We start from the raw sequence: 16,579 nt of genomic DNA, 5'->3' as shown, positions 1-16,579 counted from the left end.
TGCCATAGACATATGGGTATATTTTTAACTTTGCCATTTCATCTACTGGTTCTCTTATTTGTTGTGAACCAAACAATGCAGCGATTCCTTAAAAAAATCAAAATAATAACAAACAAAACAAGTTTATTTGTAATATTTGTTAACATTTCCTGTAGTTAAACCCTACTTTACCCCCTTCAGTGTCCTATTGATGTACAGCATACGTCATAAAGTGCCACCCCTAGAGCCCTAATGACTCACACTGTACATCATGACCTTTTGCTCGTTTTTTAGGGGCAGACCCTCCCCTTCCTCTTCACTTCTGGTCGGGCCACCGGAACACGGAAGCGAATCACGTGATCGGTCAGAAGAGCGGTCACTTGATCAGTCAGTGCCTGCGGGTCCATGGCCACAGAGGTGGCAGGCCCACTAGCACAGAAGGGGCTAAGCTCCAGAAATCAACTTCCCAAGACTTTATAGGAACCATGTGTAATGCTGTTTCCCCCCACCCTCTGGGAGATTCTGCATTACATGGATTACATGTGGTGCATACCTGCTGGCTTACATTAGATCTGAGGCTCCACTGATGATGTTGGAGAGAACTGGACAGGCTTCTGAGGTACATTTCCATTGCTTATCTCTGGGTACACAGCGCCTCCATCTGCTGGAGGCTCCAGATATACGGAGGCAATCTCCTACAGTAGAAACAAACTCCACTCCCCCCAGAAAGATTGCACACCAGACAGGAGTAATAGTTGACTGGAACCGGGTTATTGCTCCTCTGCATACACAGTATTACGTGGGCTTCTGCCCAATACAGTCACTGCAGGTCTCCAACCTCCGGATGGACCCTGGACATACACTCCAGGTCAAGGGCCCCTGAAGCAGTCCCTACTCTTCCCTGACCCTCTAGCAGGGCCAGGGGAATGGTAATCACTCGCTCAAGGGGAAGAGGAATAGGGGATGCCAATGAGCAGGCAATCTTTTATGACACCTGTCTCAACGGTAGAGACAACTGCTAAATTTGGGTGGTGCAACCCCTTAAGTACAGTGGGAGGAAGGTACAAGGTCTGAACCCAGGATTGGGCAGAACACAGGCCTTGCCCCACCTCCTCAAGGGAGCTGCCTGTGTGGGGAAACCCCATGATTGCTTGGTCCTGACATTGCCTGCTCTTACCAGGGCTTGCATGTCAGGGAGGGCAGACTGGTAGCCAAACCAGGCATGGCTACACGTGTAAAGAAATTATTGATAAAATTAATAGCAATTGGTCGTACATTGGTTGGAACTTCTTTCCACTAAAATGCAGTTTTTTTTTGTTTTTTTTTGAGACCAACAGGTCAGGATTTAAGGATATCCCTGCTTCAGCACAGGAAACTCAAATCAGTGACTCAGTTAACTGCTCAGTGCTTTAGCCACCTGTGCTGAAGCAGGGACACCCTTAAAACCTGACCTGTTGGTAGCCCTTGAGGACTGGAGTTAACCACCCCTGGTCTACACATTAAAAATAATACAAATGTACGATGATCCAATTCTATTAGATTGCATTGATTTCCAATTTGCTGTTGTTCCCATTTATTTCTGATTCACTGTTCCGAATACATTATCATTACAAAAAATGTACAGAATGTTTTTATATTGGGGAACGGAAATGAGAAAGAACTGACCGATAGGACGTCTTAGTGGCAAATACATTTTTCCTAATAGATATTCCTTTTGAAACCAGGACTATGATTCCTGTGGGACTACTGGAAAAACCTTCTATCCATTTTGCCTTGAGATGGTAAATCAAATCTGCTGAAATGAGACACTCCCAAGGAATGTACTAAATACACGTTGGAAACTGCAGACCCCCCGGGTAGGAATTTGCTTTGTGAACCCTAATTTCTTCAGTGCCCCAGGTTGCAATAGGACGTTAAAAAAAAAAAAAAAAAGCCATTTTGTAATTATTCAACTATTCCCTGGAGATTGATGCCACTCTTCACTGCCGATAAGGGTCAGTAGCGCATTACTTTGTGTTACCGAAATCGCTGCTCCTCTCCTTTCCCCCCACAGCCTACACAACTGCTGCCAATATCCTCCACAACCAAACAGACAGCTCTAAAAACAGAATAATCTCCCAACGACGTTTCATGCGTGCACTTCTTCAGGGGGTGTGGCTTGCCCTGACCAGCCGTTTATATACACTGCATGGGTGGTTCTAATTGACTAATTAAATGACACGGTGTTAATCCATCAATTGCAATGGCAGCAGTTGTGTAGGCTGTGGGGGGAAAGGAGAGGAAGAGGAGCAGCGATTTCGGTAACACCGCAGCGTGTGACATCACATCCACCAGGAAGTTCCGGTTTTCTTGCGACTCAACATCCATCCCCCACACGAGGCAATCCCTAAAGGAGCTCCAGTGATCATCAGAGAGGAGCACCTGAGCGATCTTCAGCTTTACTGCTTTTACCATCTACTGTCCTGTAAGTAGGGTTTCAATTTTACCCCTCTGGACTTAAGTGCTGTATCCTCCGGAACCCAGTATTTCAATGTTAATAAATAGCTTTTTGTTAGGATTATAGTCTTGCTAGTGTCTGTCTGTCATTGTGTGTTATGTTTGTCATGTGTGAGTTTTTAATGTTTTAATGTCAACTTTTTTGGCGTACTGCACCATTATCTGTTTGTTTTCTTCTCTTTTTTACATATTGCACTATCATTTGGTGTGAGCCGTTCGTTGACCCCTTCACTGCCTGTTTGCTCAAGGACACTTTTGGGACTTTGCAAAAGACGGTTTGGTCTTTATTCGGATTTATTATTATTTAAAGGACTGATTTGGCGCCGGCAATTCTTTCTTTTCTCTCCTTCAAACATGCAACAGTTATTCCATTACTCAAAAACAGCAAGCTTGACCCTACCTGTCTTTCTAACTATCGACCTGTCTCCCTCCTGCCTTTTGCCTCTAAACTCCTTGAACGTCTTGTATTCTCTCGCTTGCTCCATTTTCTCAACACCTATTCTCTCCTAGACCCTCTACAATCTGGCTTCCACACTGCTCACTCCACGGAAACAGCCCTCACTAAAATAACTGGTGACCTCCATGCTGCCAAAGACAGAGGTCATTACACTCTGCTCATATTACTCGACCTCTCTGCAGCATTTGACACCGTGGACCACCCTCTTCTCCTTCACATTCTCCATACTCTTGGTATTCGGAACAAAGCTCTATCCTGGATCTCATCCTACCTCTCCCATCGTACTTTCAGTGTCTCTTCTGCTAACACCTCCTCCTCTATTGACCTTACACCTGCTGTACAAACCAAAGTTTCTGAATGTCTCTCTGCTATATCATCCTGGATGGCCCTCCGCCGCCTTAAACTCAACATGGCTAAAACAGAGCTCCTCATACTTCCTCCCAAACCTGGCCCTACTACCTCCTTCCACATTACTGTTGGAACTACGATCATTCACCCAGTAGCCCAAGCACGCTGCCTAGGGGTCACTCTCGACTCCTCTCTCACATTCGCCCCTCACATTCAAAAATTTCTAAAACCTGTCGCTTTTTCCTCCGCAATATAACAAAGATACGCCCTTTCCTCTGTTGCTCGACTGCTAAAACTCTGACTCAGGCCCTCATTCTCTCCCGTCTTGATTACTGTAACCTCCTGCTGTCCGGGCTTCCTGCCTCTCACCTGTCTCCCCTACAATCTATCCTAAACGCTGCTGCCAGAGTCGCGCTACTCTCTCCTAGATCTGTCTCAGCATCTCCACTCATGAAATCCCTCTCCTGGCGTCCGATCAAATCCCGTATCTCACACTACATTCTTCTCCTCACTTTTAAAGCTTTACACTTTTCTGCCCCTCCTTACATCTCAGCCCTAATTTCTCGTTATGCACCATCCAGACTCTTGCGTTCTTCTCAAGGATGTCTTCTTTCTACCCCCTTTGTATCTAAAGCCCTCTCCCTCCTTAAACCTTTTTCACTGACTGCCCCACACCTCTGGAATGCCCTTCCCCTCAGTACCCGACTAGCACCCTCTCTATCCACCTTTAAGACCCACCTTAAGACACACTTGCTTAAAGAAGCATATGAATAGCACTGTGAACATTCTGAACACATGATACATAAAGCTTGGCCCCCTGCAGACGCACTTACCAGAACTCCCTCCTACTGTCTCTGTACGTTCTCCCTACCTACCAATTAGACTGTAAGCTCCTCGGGGCAGGGACTCCTCTTCCTTAATGTTACGTTTATGTCTAAAGCACTTATTCCCATGATCTGTTATTTATATTATCTGTTATTTATTTGATTACCACATGTATAACTACTGCGAAGCGCTATGTACAGTTATGGCTCTATATAAATAAAGATATACAATACATACATCACATACATACATCACGCACACATACACACACACACACACACACACATACACATACACATACACATACAACACACACACACACATACAACACACATACACATACAACACACATACAACACACATACAATACACATACATACATCACACACACTCACAGATACATACATCAGACACACACATACATACATCAGACACACACATACATACATCAGACACACACATACATACATCAGACACACACACACATACATACATCAGACACACACACACATACATACATCAGACACACACACACATACATACATCAGACACACACATACATACATCAGACACACACATACATACATCAGACACACACATACATACATCAGACACACACACACACACATACATCACATACATACATCACACACTGTGTGTGTGTGTGTGTGTATATGTATATATATGTGTGTATATGTGTGTGTATATGTATGTATATATATATATATACACAAACAGAAAAAGAGAGAGAGCACACACCCCATAGCATAACACTGCGTAATTTATTATAAAATTAGGGAAGGGATGGAGGGGGAGGGGGGGGGGAATCGCACTCACAGGATAAAAAGTTTTAAAATGCAGTTTGTGAATAAATTCACCACCATCCGGTACTGCTGGGCAAGGTCACTTCCCGATAGCTGGTCCAGATCACCGCCAACCGGATAAGGACGCCGTTGTACCGTCTGTATGCTGTTCGAATTCAGCTCTCCACTCCGAATGGCCGCTGTTATCTCCCCGCGCTTGGTATGGCCTCATGCGCGTGCGCAGCGTCTTCGTGACGTAATCGCGCTTCTCAGTTTCCCTGACGCGTTTCGTCACCAATCGGCGACTTTCTCAAAGGGCTGAGAAGCGCGATTACGTCACGAAGACGCTGCGCACGCGCATGAGGCCATACCAAGCGCGGGGAGATAACAGCGGCCATTCGGAGTGGAGAGCTGAATTCGAACAGCATACAGACGGTACAACGGCGTCCTTATCCGGTTGGCGGTGATCTGGACCAGCTATCGGGAAGTGACCTTGCCCAGCAGTACCGGATGGTGGTGAATTTATTCACAAACTGCATTTTAAAACTTTTTATCCTGTGAGTGCGATCCCCCCCCCCCTCCCCCTCCATCCCTTCCCTAATTTTATAATAAACCACACAGTATTATGCTATGGGGCGTGTGCTCTCTCTCTTTTTCTGTTTGTAGATATCCGTGGAGGTGGTTTATCCCTTGTGAGAGCAGCAGAAGATCCTGTGCACACATCCTATACCTCCTATTATGGACTGATTATTGAAGGACTGGTTGGATTTTATATTATAACTTTACACTTATTTTTCATCACATTTTTTTCATTTTTTCACTTTTTTAGCACTTTTTGCACACTTTTTATATTTTTTATTTTTCACTCACATTGATGTATTATTCCATGGTGTTGTATTAAGTATATCTGTTTATTTAGCTTAGTATTTAACAGTTGTATCACACATGTACATTTTGATTTTTAAACACATTTAGGAATCTTATACACTTTTTGTTCATAATATACTAGCACTACAGTTTATAACACAGCAATAGAATATCATTTTGGCGCCACAATCTTTGTTTTTTATATATATATATATATATATATATATATATATATATATATATATATATAATCAAAAAATAAATAGATGATACCGTTCTGTGGCTAACGAAATGCTTTTATTTGTGCGAGCTTTCGAGATACACTGATCTCTTCTTCCGGCGATGTTACAATGAATGAAGCAAGGATAACTTAAAAACAGTGTCTCTTGGAATGTTATCTGTGCTTCTCCTTCCCCCGGTGTGGATGTGTTTTATGGCTAGAGGTGTCAAAGGGTAACTGAAAGCAAGTGAAGAAAGAGTGTGTATGTGTATCAGTGTGAATAAAAATGAATGGAGATCCCACAGTATAAACAGTGCTCTACACAAGGTGTGTGTGGAGTGAGAGGGATATAAATGGTGTGGGTGGGTGTGGAAATGTGAGAGTTTGTAGCACAACTAAAAGTGTGTGTGGATACTATGTGGTCCCTATTGGTGTATATGGATGGAAAAATAAGGAGTATTAGTATGTGTGAGAGACAGCTGTGTGTGCATACATATAGCACAGTATGTACAGACATGGCCTTTAGCGCTCATGGGAAGAGAGTTCGCTAGTGTCAGTAATGACTCATAAAATTTCGATCTCTGTTTAGGCCACTGCTAAGTGTCCCGAACAGTTGCATACATTTGTATTCATGCAACCGTCTCTCTTTCGGGGTTTTAAGATTACCTTTGAGTATGGCAACCCTCAGATCGTTCATCTTATGGCCAGAGTCAGAGAAATGTTCGCCAACAGGACTGTCTCTTGTTCCGCGTGTGATGCTGTGGCGATGCAGGTTCATTCTCTTGTTTAGCCCCTGTCCTGTCTCACCTATGTAGTAGCAGCCCCCTGGGCATTTCATGCACATGATGAGGTACACGACATTGCTGGAGGAACAGGTGAACCCTCCTCTGATTTTGTATTCCCGATTCTTGTGTGGTATTTGTATTGTGTCCGCTGTGTAGAGCATTGCGCAGGTTTTGCATCTTGGGTCCTGGCATGGTTTTGTCCCGCATTCAGTTGTACTGCTGAATACTTTACTCCTCACCATAATATTCTTGAGATTATGGGGTTGTCTGTATGATAATAAGGGTGCTTCAGGGAAGACCTGTTGCAGTCTTGTATCTTCCTGGAGGATGGGTTGTAGATACAAGACAAGACTGCAACAGGTCTTCCCTGAAGCACCCTTATTATCATACAGACAACCCCATAATCTCAAGAATATTATGGTGAGGAGTAAAGTATTCAGCAGTACAACTGAATGCGGGACAAAACCATGCCAGGACCCAAGATGCAAAACCTGCGCAATGCTCTACACAGCGGACACAATACAAATACCACACAAGAATCGGGAATACAAAATCAGAGGAGGGTTCACCTGTTCCTCCAGCAATGTCGTGTACCTCATCATGTGCATGAAATGCCCAGGGGGCTGCTACTACATAGGTGAGACAGGACAGGGGCTAAACAAGAGAATGAACCTGCATCGCCACAGCATCACACGCGGAACAAGAGACAGTCCTGTTGGCGAACATTTCTCTGACTCTGGCCATAAGATGAACGATCTGAGGGTTGCCATACTCAAAGGTAATCTTAAAACCCCGAAAGAGAGACGGTTGCATGAATACAAATTTATGCAACTGTTCGGGACACTTAGCAGTGGCCTAAACAGAGATCGAAATTTTATGAGTCATTACTGACACTAGCGAACTCTCTTCCCATGAGCGCTAAAGGCCATGTCTGTACATACTGTGCTATATGTATGCACACACAGCTGTCTCTCACACATACTAATACTCCTTATTTTTCCATCCATATACACCAATAGGGACCACATAGTATCCACACACACTTTTAGTTGTGCTACAAACTCTCACATTTCCACACCCACCCACACCATTTATATCCCTCTCACTCCACACACACCTTGTGTAGAGCACTGTTTATACTGTGGGCTCTCCATTCATTTTTATTCACACTGATACACATACACACTCTTTCTTCACTTGCTTTCAGTTACCCTTTGACACCTCTAGCCATAAAACACATCCACACCGGGGGAAGGAGAAGCACAGATAACATTCCAAGAGACACTGTTTTTAAGTTATCCTTGCTTCATTCATTGTAACATCGCCGGAAGAAGAGATCAGTGTATCTCGAAAGCTCGCACAAATAAAAGCATTTCGTTAGCCACAGAACGGTATCATCTATTTATTTTTTGAATATTGAAGCTCGGCTAACACGGTACTGATACCTCTACATGTATGTGTGTATATATATATATATATATATATATATATATATATATATATATATATATATATATATATATATATATATATATATATATATATATATATATATATATATATATATATATATTCTCATACAGTAGGAGATCTTGGACTTTGACAAGCATGGGGTATAGTGAGGGGCTGATTGAATCGGGAAAGGAAAAATGTAAGTCAATCCAGAATAAGGCATGCCTGTAAAAAAAAGAAAAACTAAATAGTTTCTACATTCACCAGATGCATCAAAGGAAACATCTGATTCATTTCATTGACACATCTGGTACAATTGTTTTGCCCCAGAGTTGCGCCACTTTTGCCTTATTACATAAACCCTTTAAAGATTCCTGTTGCAGTAAAGACAAGGGGGGGTTGCAGCTTTATAGGATTGAAGCCATATTTTCTAAGCATTGCTTCTGCATTGCTTCCAGCACAGTGAAACACCTTATACCCATTTCATTTAAAGGGACAGTCCAAGCGCTGCATTTTTATTTTTGTATGTGGGTTTGAAGCTGAACCAGCTCTGGTTACCCCCTGCTTCCTGAGATACTTAACTTGGATGCGGGTGCCGGTAGGAGCTCCAGCTAGGCTAGCTGGGGTTCTCGTCATGGCGGCTTTAAATGTCCCGCGGACCAATAGGAAGAAGCTGGGACGTCATCCAGTACGGCTTCCCATTGACCCGCGTGACCGGAACATTTTAAACTGAAGAGGTACCGGCTCCCCACCTTTCGGAGGTAAGTATCTCTGGAAGCAGGGGATCCCCGGAGCTGAAATTAGCGCCGTTCAGCTCCGGAGAGCGAGCTGTTTCAAACCTATGGGGGGAAAAAACACACAAAGTGCTGCCCTTGGACTGCTGCTTTTATGTTACTACCGAGTCGTCGTGTCGAGACCAAACATAAGGGGGGCAGCAAGGAGGCGTGGCAATATAGACGTGTTTGTAACGACGTTCTCAAACGTAAACAAGTAGTTGATTCCACGGTCGCACACACAGTTTGTCAATCTTCATATACTTGGGGGCCTATGGTAGGGTGGCCAGGTGGCTTGTTTAAAAAACTGGACACAATTCTGAAAGTGCGATGCGCGTGAGAATCGTTGGTGAAGAAGAATGTTACCTGACTGGTATGTAATTTTTTCTAAATTTCACTCCAAGTATTCATCCATTTACACCAATTTATATTCTGTTTCGTAAAAAATCTGGGGAGGCGTCTTGGGAGGGAGTGCCCTTCCGAGGATATTTTTTTTTTTTTTAAAAGGAAATTGAATATGATATAGTGCAAATTGGTGCATGCTTTGACATTTAGAACAAATTAGGTAATGGTCAGATCATTTATAAATAACTGACCTGCAGTCATACAAGCCCATGGCGAGCAATACTGCGCCCCTCCTCATCTTCTCTCCCCTTATCCTCTCACCCCCCACCCCTCTCCTCCTCTCACCCTCCCACCCCTCGCTTCCTCTCATCCCCCCTCCCTTCATCACTCATCCCCCCCTCCCTTCATCTCTCATCCCCCCTCCCTTCATCTCTCATTCCCCCCCCCTCCCTTCATCTCTCATTCCCCCCCCTCCCTTCATCTCTCATCCCCCCCCTCCCTTCATCTCTCATCCCCCCCTCCCTTCATCTCTCATCCCCCCCCTCCCTTCATCTCTCATCCCCCCCTCCCTTCATCTCTCATCCCCCCCTCCCTTCATCTCTCATCCCCCCCTCCCTTCATCTCTCATCCCTCCCCTCCCTTCCTCTCTCATCCCCCCCTCCCTTCATCTCTCATCCCCCCCCTCCCTTCACCTTCTCATCCCCCTTCCCTTCACCCTCTCATCCCCCCTCCCTTCACCCTCTCATCCCCCCTCCCTTCACCCTCTCACCCCCACAGGACAGCCAGAGAAGACACACACCACACTAGGACATAACATAACGAATACACAGGACACCACCTCAACTCTGTCTGCTACATGCTTTTCCTCCACTCTTTGGCCCCACCCCCCAGACTCCTGACACCATCTCCTGATTGGCTGCTGCTGTGTAATGCAGTCAATCAGGATGGAGGAAGCTGCCCAGTCCCCAAGAAGCAGCAGCCCTGCTCTCTCCCTTCTCAGGGGAAATCCCGCGATTGGTTACTAAGTCCAGAGAGGTAATACCGGACGGTATTATCTCTCATTCTTTACCAGACGGAGTAACCCAATACTGGGATGTCTGGTTCAATACCGGACACTTGGCAACCCTAGCATCTGGGCACAATCTAACAGCTATTTATGGGTTGATATCTGACAGGGTAAAAATGGAAAGCAAAATGATGTGAAAGCATGGGGGGGGAAAGCCAAACATAGAATTGGAGGAGATCGCGTGAGATAAGATTTGGGATGTAATGAGCACCTCGTCAATATCAGTCAGAAACCTGCAAGGTGTGTACAAACTGCTCTATCCGTGGTATTATACCCCAGCCAGACTGAAGGTACTTTTCATTAGGGTATCAGAAAAATGCTGGAGGAGCTGTGGGGAAAAGGGCACACTGCTACATATAAGGTAGACTTGTCCAAACATTAAGCACTTCTGGAAATTGGTATTAGACACGATCTATGAAATCACATGCGTTAAATGACGCATGGTTGGTGCTCCTCAATAGGGACGTAATTCCTAAGAATATGTTTTAAGAGATCCTTGATCGTACACCTGTTGAACGCAGCGAGAGGTTGCCACCCAACTCTTCTGGAAACAACAGTAGAAGGTAAGTTTGTAGGCGGGCACTGCAAAATCAGGATCTCAGCCACAAAATGTAGATAAAATCAGCTTTATTTGGACATGTTGCTGGACATCACAGAGACTCCTGTTTCTCTGACGCGTTTCGTTCCTAATTAAGAAATCTGAGTGACTACAGTATGGGACACATGCACAATGGAAAGACTTGCTCATGTAATGTCAGCTACACTGGATTCATTTGAGAATACTTGGGATATGGGCCTAAGTGTGATCTAAAACGTAAATAACAGTTAATGATGGATTTTATTTAACGATCGTACTTCAGAACATGATTTTATGGTCTGAAAAGGTTTTAATTGATATTTTACGTTTTTCTTTCAGGAAACAGATATTACGGTGCCGACGATCCTATAGAGTTTAAATCTAATCAGTGGTTTGGAGCATCGGTACGGTCTAAAAATGGTACAATTCTGGTAGGTTATATATATTTTTTTTTCTTATTTTACCTATTACTTTGTTTTTATGGATGTTGCTTTTTTCATTACTTTCGTTTGAAGAAATCAAATTCTCCCACGCAGAAACAATCCCTCGGTGTAAAATCTAGTTTACTGGAGGAAAAGCGAGACGCGAATGAAAATAAACATTTTTATAGGTGTAGCGGACATGTAAAATGGCTGCAGTCATCTCTCCTGCTGACAGTAAGGCCTGGTAAGTTGTAGGCATGCCAGCAGTAATTATGGAGGTTTGCCCTCACACCCTGGTGGGGTGCCCTGTGTATGGATGGGAGTAGTCACATGCTCTGACTCCATGGTTAGTGATGTCAGAGGTGTGTCAGCTTCCAGAGTATACATAAGGCACAGCACTGAGCCTAAAGTTAGTTCTGCACAGATCTACGTTCAGCTCTGCCAAGAGGAGGAGTTCTGGCAGGAGCCCAAGTTCAAGTACTAGCCTAAGAGACTGAAAGTTATGTTATAGTAACCATAGAGGAGACTGTGTCCAGGGACCTGGCACAGGGCAGTGATCCCTGCGGGGACAGGGAATCCCTATCTAAGGAGAGATACACCTTTTAAAGGGAGGCACTGACTGCAGAATGAGTGGCTAAGAATATACTGCGAGGGGCAGCTAGCCCACATCACCCAATAAAGATGTTCTCATTCACAAACCCTCTCGTGTACATGTGTGGAGTGAATGTACAGAGAGGAGCACCACGGAGGAGTTCCTCAACAGGATCATCCCCTTGCGGACGCAGGGACCCTGATGAGGTGGAGGCGCTGCACTGGAACTAGGTGAGACTCAGCACACTACCTCAGCTGCCTGTCTGGACGGGTCCTCCCCACACACCATCATGCGGGAGACTCAGGAGTCCTGTTGCCAACAGGTGCACCACCAGACACTACCACACTGTAATGGGGGCCGGTTAGACCACAGGGGCCAATGTGAGATTGGGTGGGTCAGGCCGGTTCACAAAAACCGTTACATTTGGAGGCGAGCTGCTGAGATCAGATCTGTCATCAGGACAGGCTCTAGCTAGGCACACTGGGAAACAGGGAGAGAGTCTGCTGCCACTCTGTGCTGCGTAGGGACGGACCTAGGGGTGGTCAGGGGGCGACGGGATATTGTCAGTTCGCAGGGACAACCTAGGGGCCTGAAAGGAGTGAGGGGTTTGGAGCCGGGCTATAGCTGACCGAGTCACCTTGAGGCAGTGCTAGTTGGTAGGACGCCAGAAGGGATAGCCTGTAACTTGGTCAGGAATCCTGGAGAGGGTCTGCGCTAGGCTGACCAAGAGAGGTAGACGCCCCAAGTACTGCATGGCAGAGCCAGAGTACCTAGCCCATTCCAGACACTTACCATAGGGAGCACAGACTGGGAGGAAGGAGACACAGCAGACACTGAGAGAGTGAGCCTAGCCTGAGGTAGTGCAACATGAGTCCAGCCTAGTTCAGGTACACATGTGGTGGTGCATCTGAGCAACTCTTTATTGTACTGATGTGGAGGCTGCCCCGCAGAGCGGAGTCCCATGTACGATAACTGTTACGAGAGAATGGAGGATCCGCGTGGTGCGGAGAACACAAAATGGCGGCCAGAGGCTGATGGGGAGGGCACCCGTGTTGTGCACCCCACTGAAGAGCAAACTGTCGCCGAGTTATCGTTAACCAGTCTGCTCTGGAGCGGAGCGAAGGCCGTGGCTGCCCCGTTTTTATCCTGTCTGGGACAGCGAGGGGCCACCCTTGAAGAGTGTGAGGAAATTGTAATAATTGGGGGAGAACCTCGCGAGGAGAGCAAACAAAATGACTTTTTGGGCTTAAAAGCCAACCAAAATGGCGGTTCCCGCTTCCTAGGGAAACCGCATGGGACAGTCACAGGAGAAATGGCTGATGCAGAACTTGCAAAGAGCTGGCCGGGAATGGCGCGAACAGCAGAGCCCCGCCCTGATGGGGGGCATGGCGCGAAAGCTATGGCTGCGCCTTCATGGACAGTGACTCACTCGGCCCCTGTGCTGAGTCAACCGCTTAGTCTATGGGACCCTCCCCTGATTTCCACCAGGGGGAGTGACTTTCAACTATGGCCTGTGGGAATGCACCCACTGGGCCCAGGGACTGATATCCAGACGGCGCCACTACAAAAGGTAGTTCCGGCCGCGGAAATGATTTGCAAGAAAGAAGGATATTTTGCACGCAAAGCTGCTGCAAGGAGAAGGCGGGAACTAGCCGCGGGAAAATAATCCAGCTCTGAGGAGGAAACTGGCGCGAAAACGCAGACCGCGCCCACCAGGACTGAGAGAGGCGCGGCCTTAATTAAGGGGCATGATATTCCCCTGTGGGACCCGCCCATAATTGCAACCCCTGGGGGCGGGTTCCAGCTATGTCAGCGGAAGGAGGAGCCGAAGCAGGAAGTGGCTGGCCCAGAAGCTTCTACCGGTCAGTTGCGAGGAACCACTGATCTGGAGAGACCCACACTGAAAGTGGTCCCTACAAAAAGAATGGCCTGCCCCTCCGCTGTGGGAACTATGGTCTCCACTCAGCCCTACTCAGTACCCGGCGGGTTACTAGTAGTAAGGGTGGCTAACACCGAGACGGTGGTCGGGCTCTGCCTACAATGCGGGCTGCCCGGAGGCACGGTCAACACGGCGGCACGTTGCCCACATTGCGGGACACTGTACTTATGGCCTATGCCGACATTTATACCAATACAATCGGCTGACCCCTCGGGGGACCAGGCTAAGCGAACCGCCGAGTCCCCTGGCGCACTGTGGATAGGACGTGCGAGTCCCGGAGAAAGGGGACTGGAGCCGGTCAAGTCGGCTGGGTCGGCCGCAACCGAGACAGTCGGGTCACCTCCTGACCGCACCGAGAAGGGAGAATACTCGGACGAGGATCTCCGTGAATTAGCGGAGGTGACATCGAGGCCCAGGATGGAACCGGGGAGGACGACACCCCGTGGTACCAGCCGCTGTCAGAAAGACAGGACATCCCCCGCAGATCGGCGAGCCGAGAGACGGAGTCCCTCTGCCTCAGAACGTGGCGGCGACGGACGAGAGACGCCGGCACCCCTGCGGACGGGTAAGAGGAGTCCCTTCACTTACCTTGCCCCAGCAGACGGTGTAGGAGCGGAGAGGCGATGCCAGGCCGCAGGCGCACGTGGAGAGACGACATCACTTCCGGTGAGGACGACGGCGGAGCTTCCGGATGTCGTCATTGAGGAAGAGATCCCGAATGGGGGTCCAACCCGCGATGACGGTGTTTCCGGTTCCGGGGAGGACATCACTTCCGGTGGCGACAGCGGAACCCCGAGGAAGAATGCAGCGACGCTTCGGCGATCGGGGGAAGGTCCCCGATCACCTACAAGGCCCAGGAGTTGGATGGGCGATCCAAGGACTGAGGAGGGTGAGATATCCTCATTGGACCAGTCTACGGACAGCCAGGAACGGGTCGTAACCCCGTGGGGTCCAATTCCTTGCCCATCCGCCCAATCCCCCGCCCTAGCTAAAACCCCTGCCCCAATCACACGGTCCCCGGGTTCCCCGCCTAGTTTGGAATCTGTGGACATATCATCAGGGGGAGAAGGGAGACGGACTGGGGAAAGACAGCGCAGTGGCGCTACGGAGGGCGATTCTCGGGGAGGGGGAGAATTGAGAGTGGTTACGACAGCACCCGAGCCAGTGATAAAGGCCCCGGGGTCTTCCAGGTGGTCTCTACCGCGATCGGCACGGTCATCGGGGATATTTTCTATAGACGATGATAGGGAGTCAGGGAGGTCGAATAGATTCAGAGAGAACCGTTGGTGGGCCCCACTATTCGAAGGGTACTCCGCCTGGATGGACCGCACTCGGTTCCTCATCCGGCGAGAAGATGTAGTGGACTACTGGTGGGCTGTGGGAGAATTCACACCGGAACAGAGGGACAGAGAGTTGCAGGAGCGGTGGCTGCAGATCGAGAATAGGGAAATAGAACCCATGGGTCCTAGCATCCTATCAGATCCCGTGGACCCTGATGAGCCCCTATCATGGGTGTTGCCTGGGAGGGCAGGTAAGGCTGACCTGACTAGGATAAGTAGGGCCGAGAGAACCATAATGGCTCGGTATAAATCTTCCCACGGGTTGGAGTACCCGTATTTCCCTGAGCCTCTCATGGATGAGATAGAGGACAACCGGGATAGGTGGCTTAGGGAGGCCATAGAAATGCACCTAGTGGGAAGAGGGAGTTCCGTGATAGGGAAGAAGGCCGAGGAGCGCATAGAGCACTTAGTGCGGGTATGGGGCATTGGCCGAAACATCTATAAGCACCGGGTGACATATAGGCCTGAGAGGGGACTGCCTAGGCACTATCACGTCACTGTCATAGACATGGGCGGAAGAGAGGTCAAGAAACCTGACCCAAATCACTATTTTTAGGGGGTACTAATACATTACGCGGGTTCGTGGCTGCTGGTCAGGGCGGGCTTGGCGGAATGTACTGTAGTCATTTTTGTTATACACCATGAAGATTTGTATGAAAAGTTAACCAATTATGTGTTGTATTTCAGTGCTTCCTGGAAAAGGGTATACAAATTTAGGTCCCAGCGAGGACGATGGGATTCATCAGGGGGAGAATGTAGTGGACATGTAAAATGGCTACAGTCATCTCTCCTGCTGACAGTAAGGCCTGGTAAGTTGTAGGCATGGCAGCAGTAATTATGGAGGTTTGCCCTCACACCCTGGTGGGGTGCCCTGTGTATGGATGGGAGTAGCCACATGCTCTGACTCCATGGTTAGTGATGTCAGAGGTGTGTCAGCTTCCAGAGTATACATAAGGCACAGCACTGAGCCTAAAGTTAGTTCTGCACAGATCTACGTTCAGCTCTGCCAAGAGGAGGAGTTCTGGCAGGAGCCCAAGTTCAAGTACTAGCCTAAGAGACTGAAAGTTATGTTATAGTAACCATAGAGGAGACTGTGTCCAGGGACCTGGCACAGGGCAGTGATCCCTGCGGGGACAGGGAATCCCTATCTAAGGAGAGATACACCTTTTAAAGGGAGGCACTGACTGCAGAATGAGTGGCTAAGAATATACTGCGAGGGGCAGCTAGCCCACATCACCCAATAAAGATGTTCTCATTCACAAACCCTCTCGTGTACATGTGTGGAGTGAATGT

The 16,579-nt window shown here is 47.5% G+C and overlaps 1 protein-coding gene across 1 annotated transcript in view; it reads left to right on the top strand.

Annotated features, from left to right (window-relative positions):
* Nucleotides 1-16,579, top strand: part of ITGAV (integrin subunit alpha V) — a 113,310-nt gene that overhangs the window by 35,769 nt on the left and 60,962 nt on the right. The window contains exon 3 of the mRNA XM_075608871.1: nt 11,333-11,424. Within this exon, the coding sequence (XP_075464986.1) occupies nt 11,333-11,424 (92 nt within the window). The remainder of the gene's footprint in view (nt 1-11,332; nt 11,425-16,579) is intronic.

This window comes from Ascaphus truei, chromosome 7 (genome assembly GCF_040206685.1).
Source record: "Ascaphus truei isolate aAscTru1 chromosome 7, aAscTru1.hap1, whole genome shotgun sequence".
Lineage (NCBI taxonomy): Eukaryota > Metazoa > Chordata > Amphibia > Anura > Ascaphidae > Ascaphus > Ascaphus truei.
The sequence above is the reverse complement of the archived record's forward strand: the minus strand, read 5'-3'. Positions and strand labels throughout refer to the sequence as shown.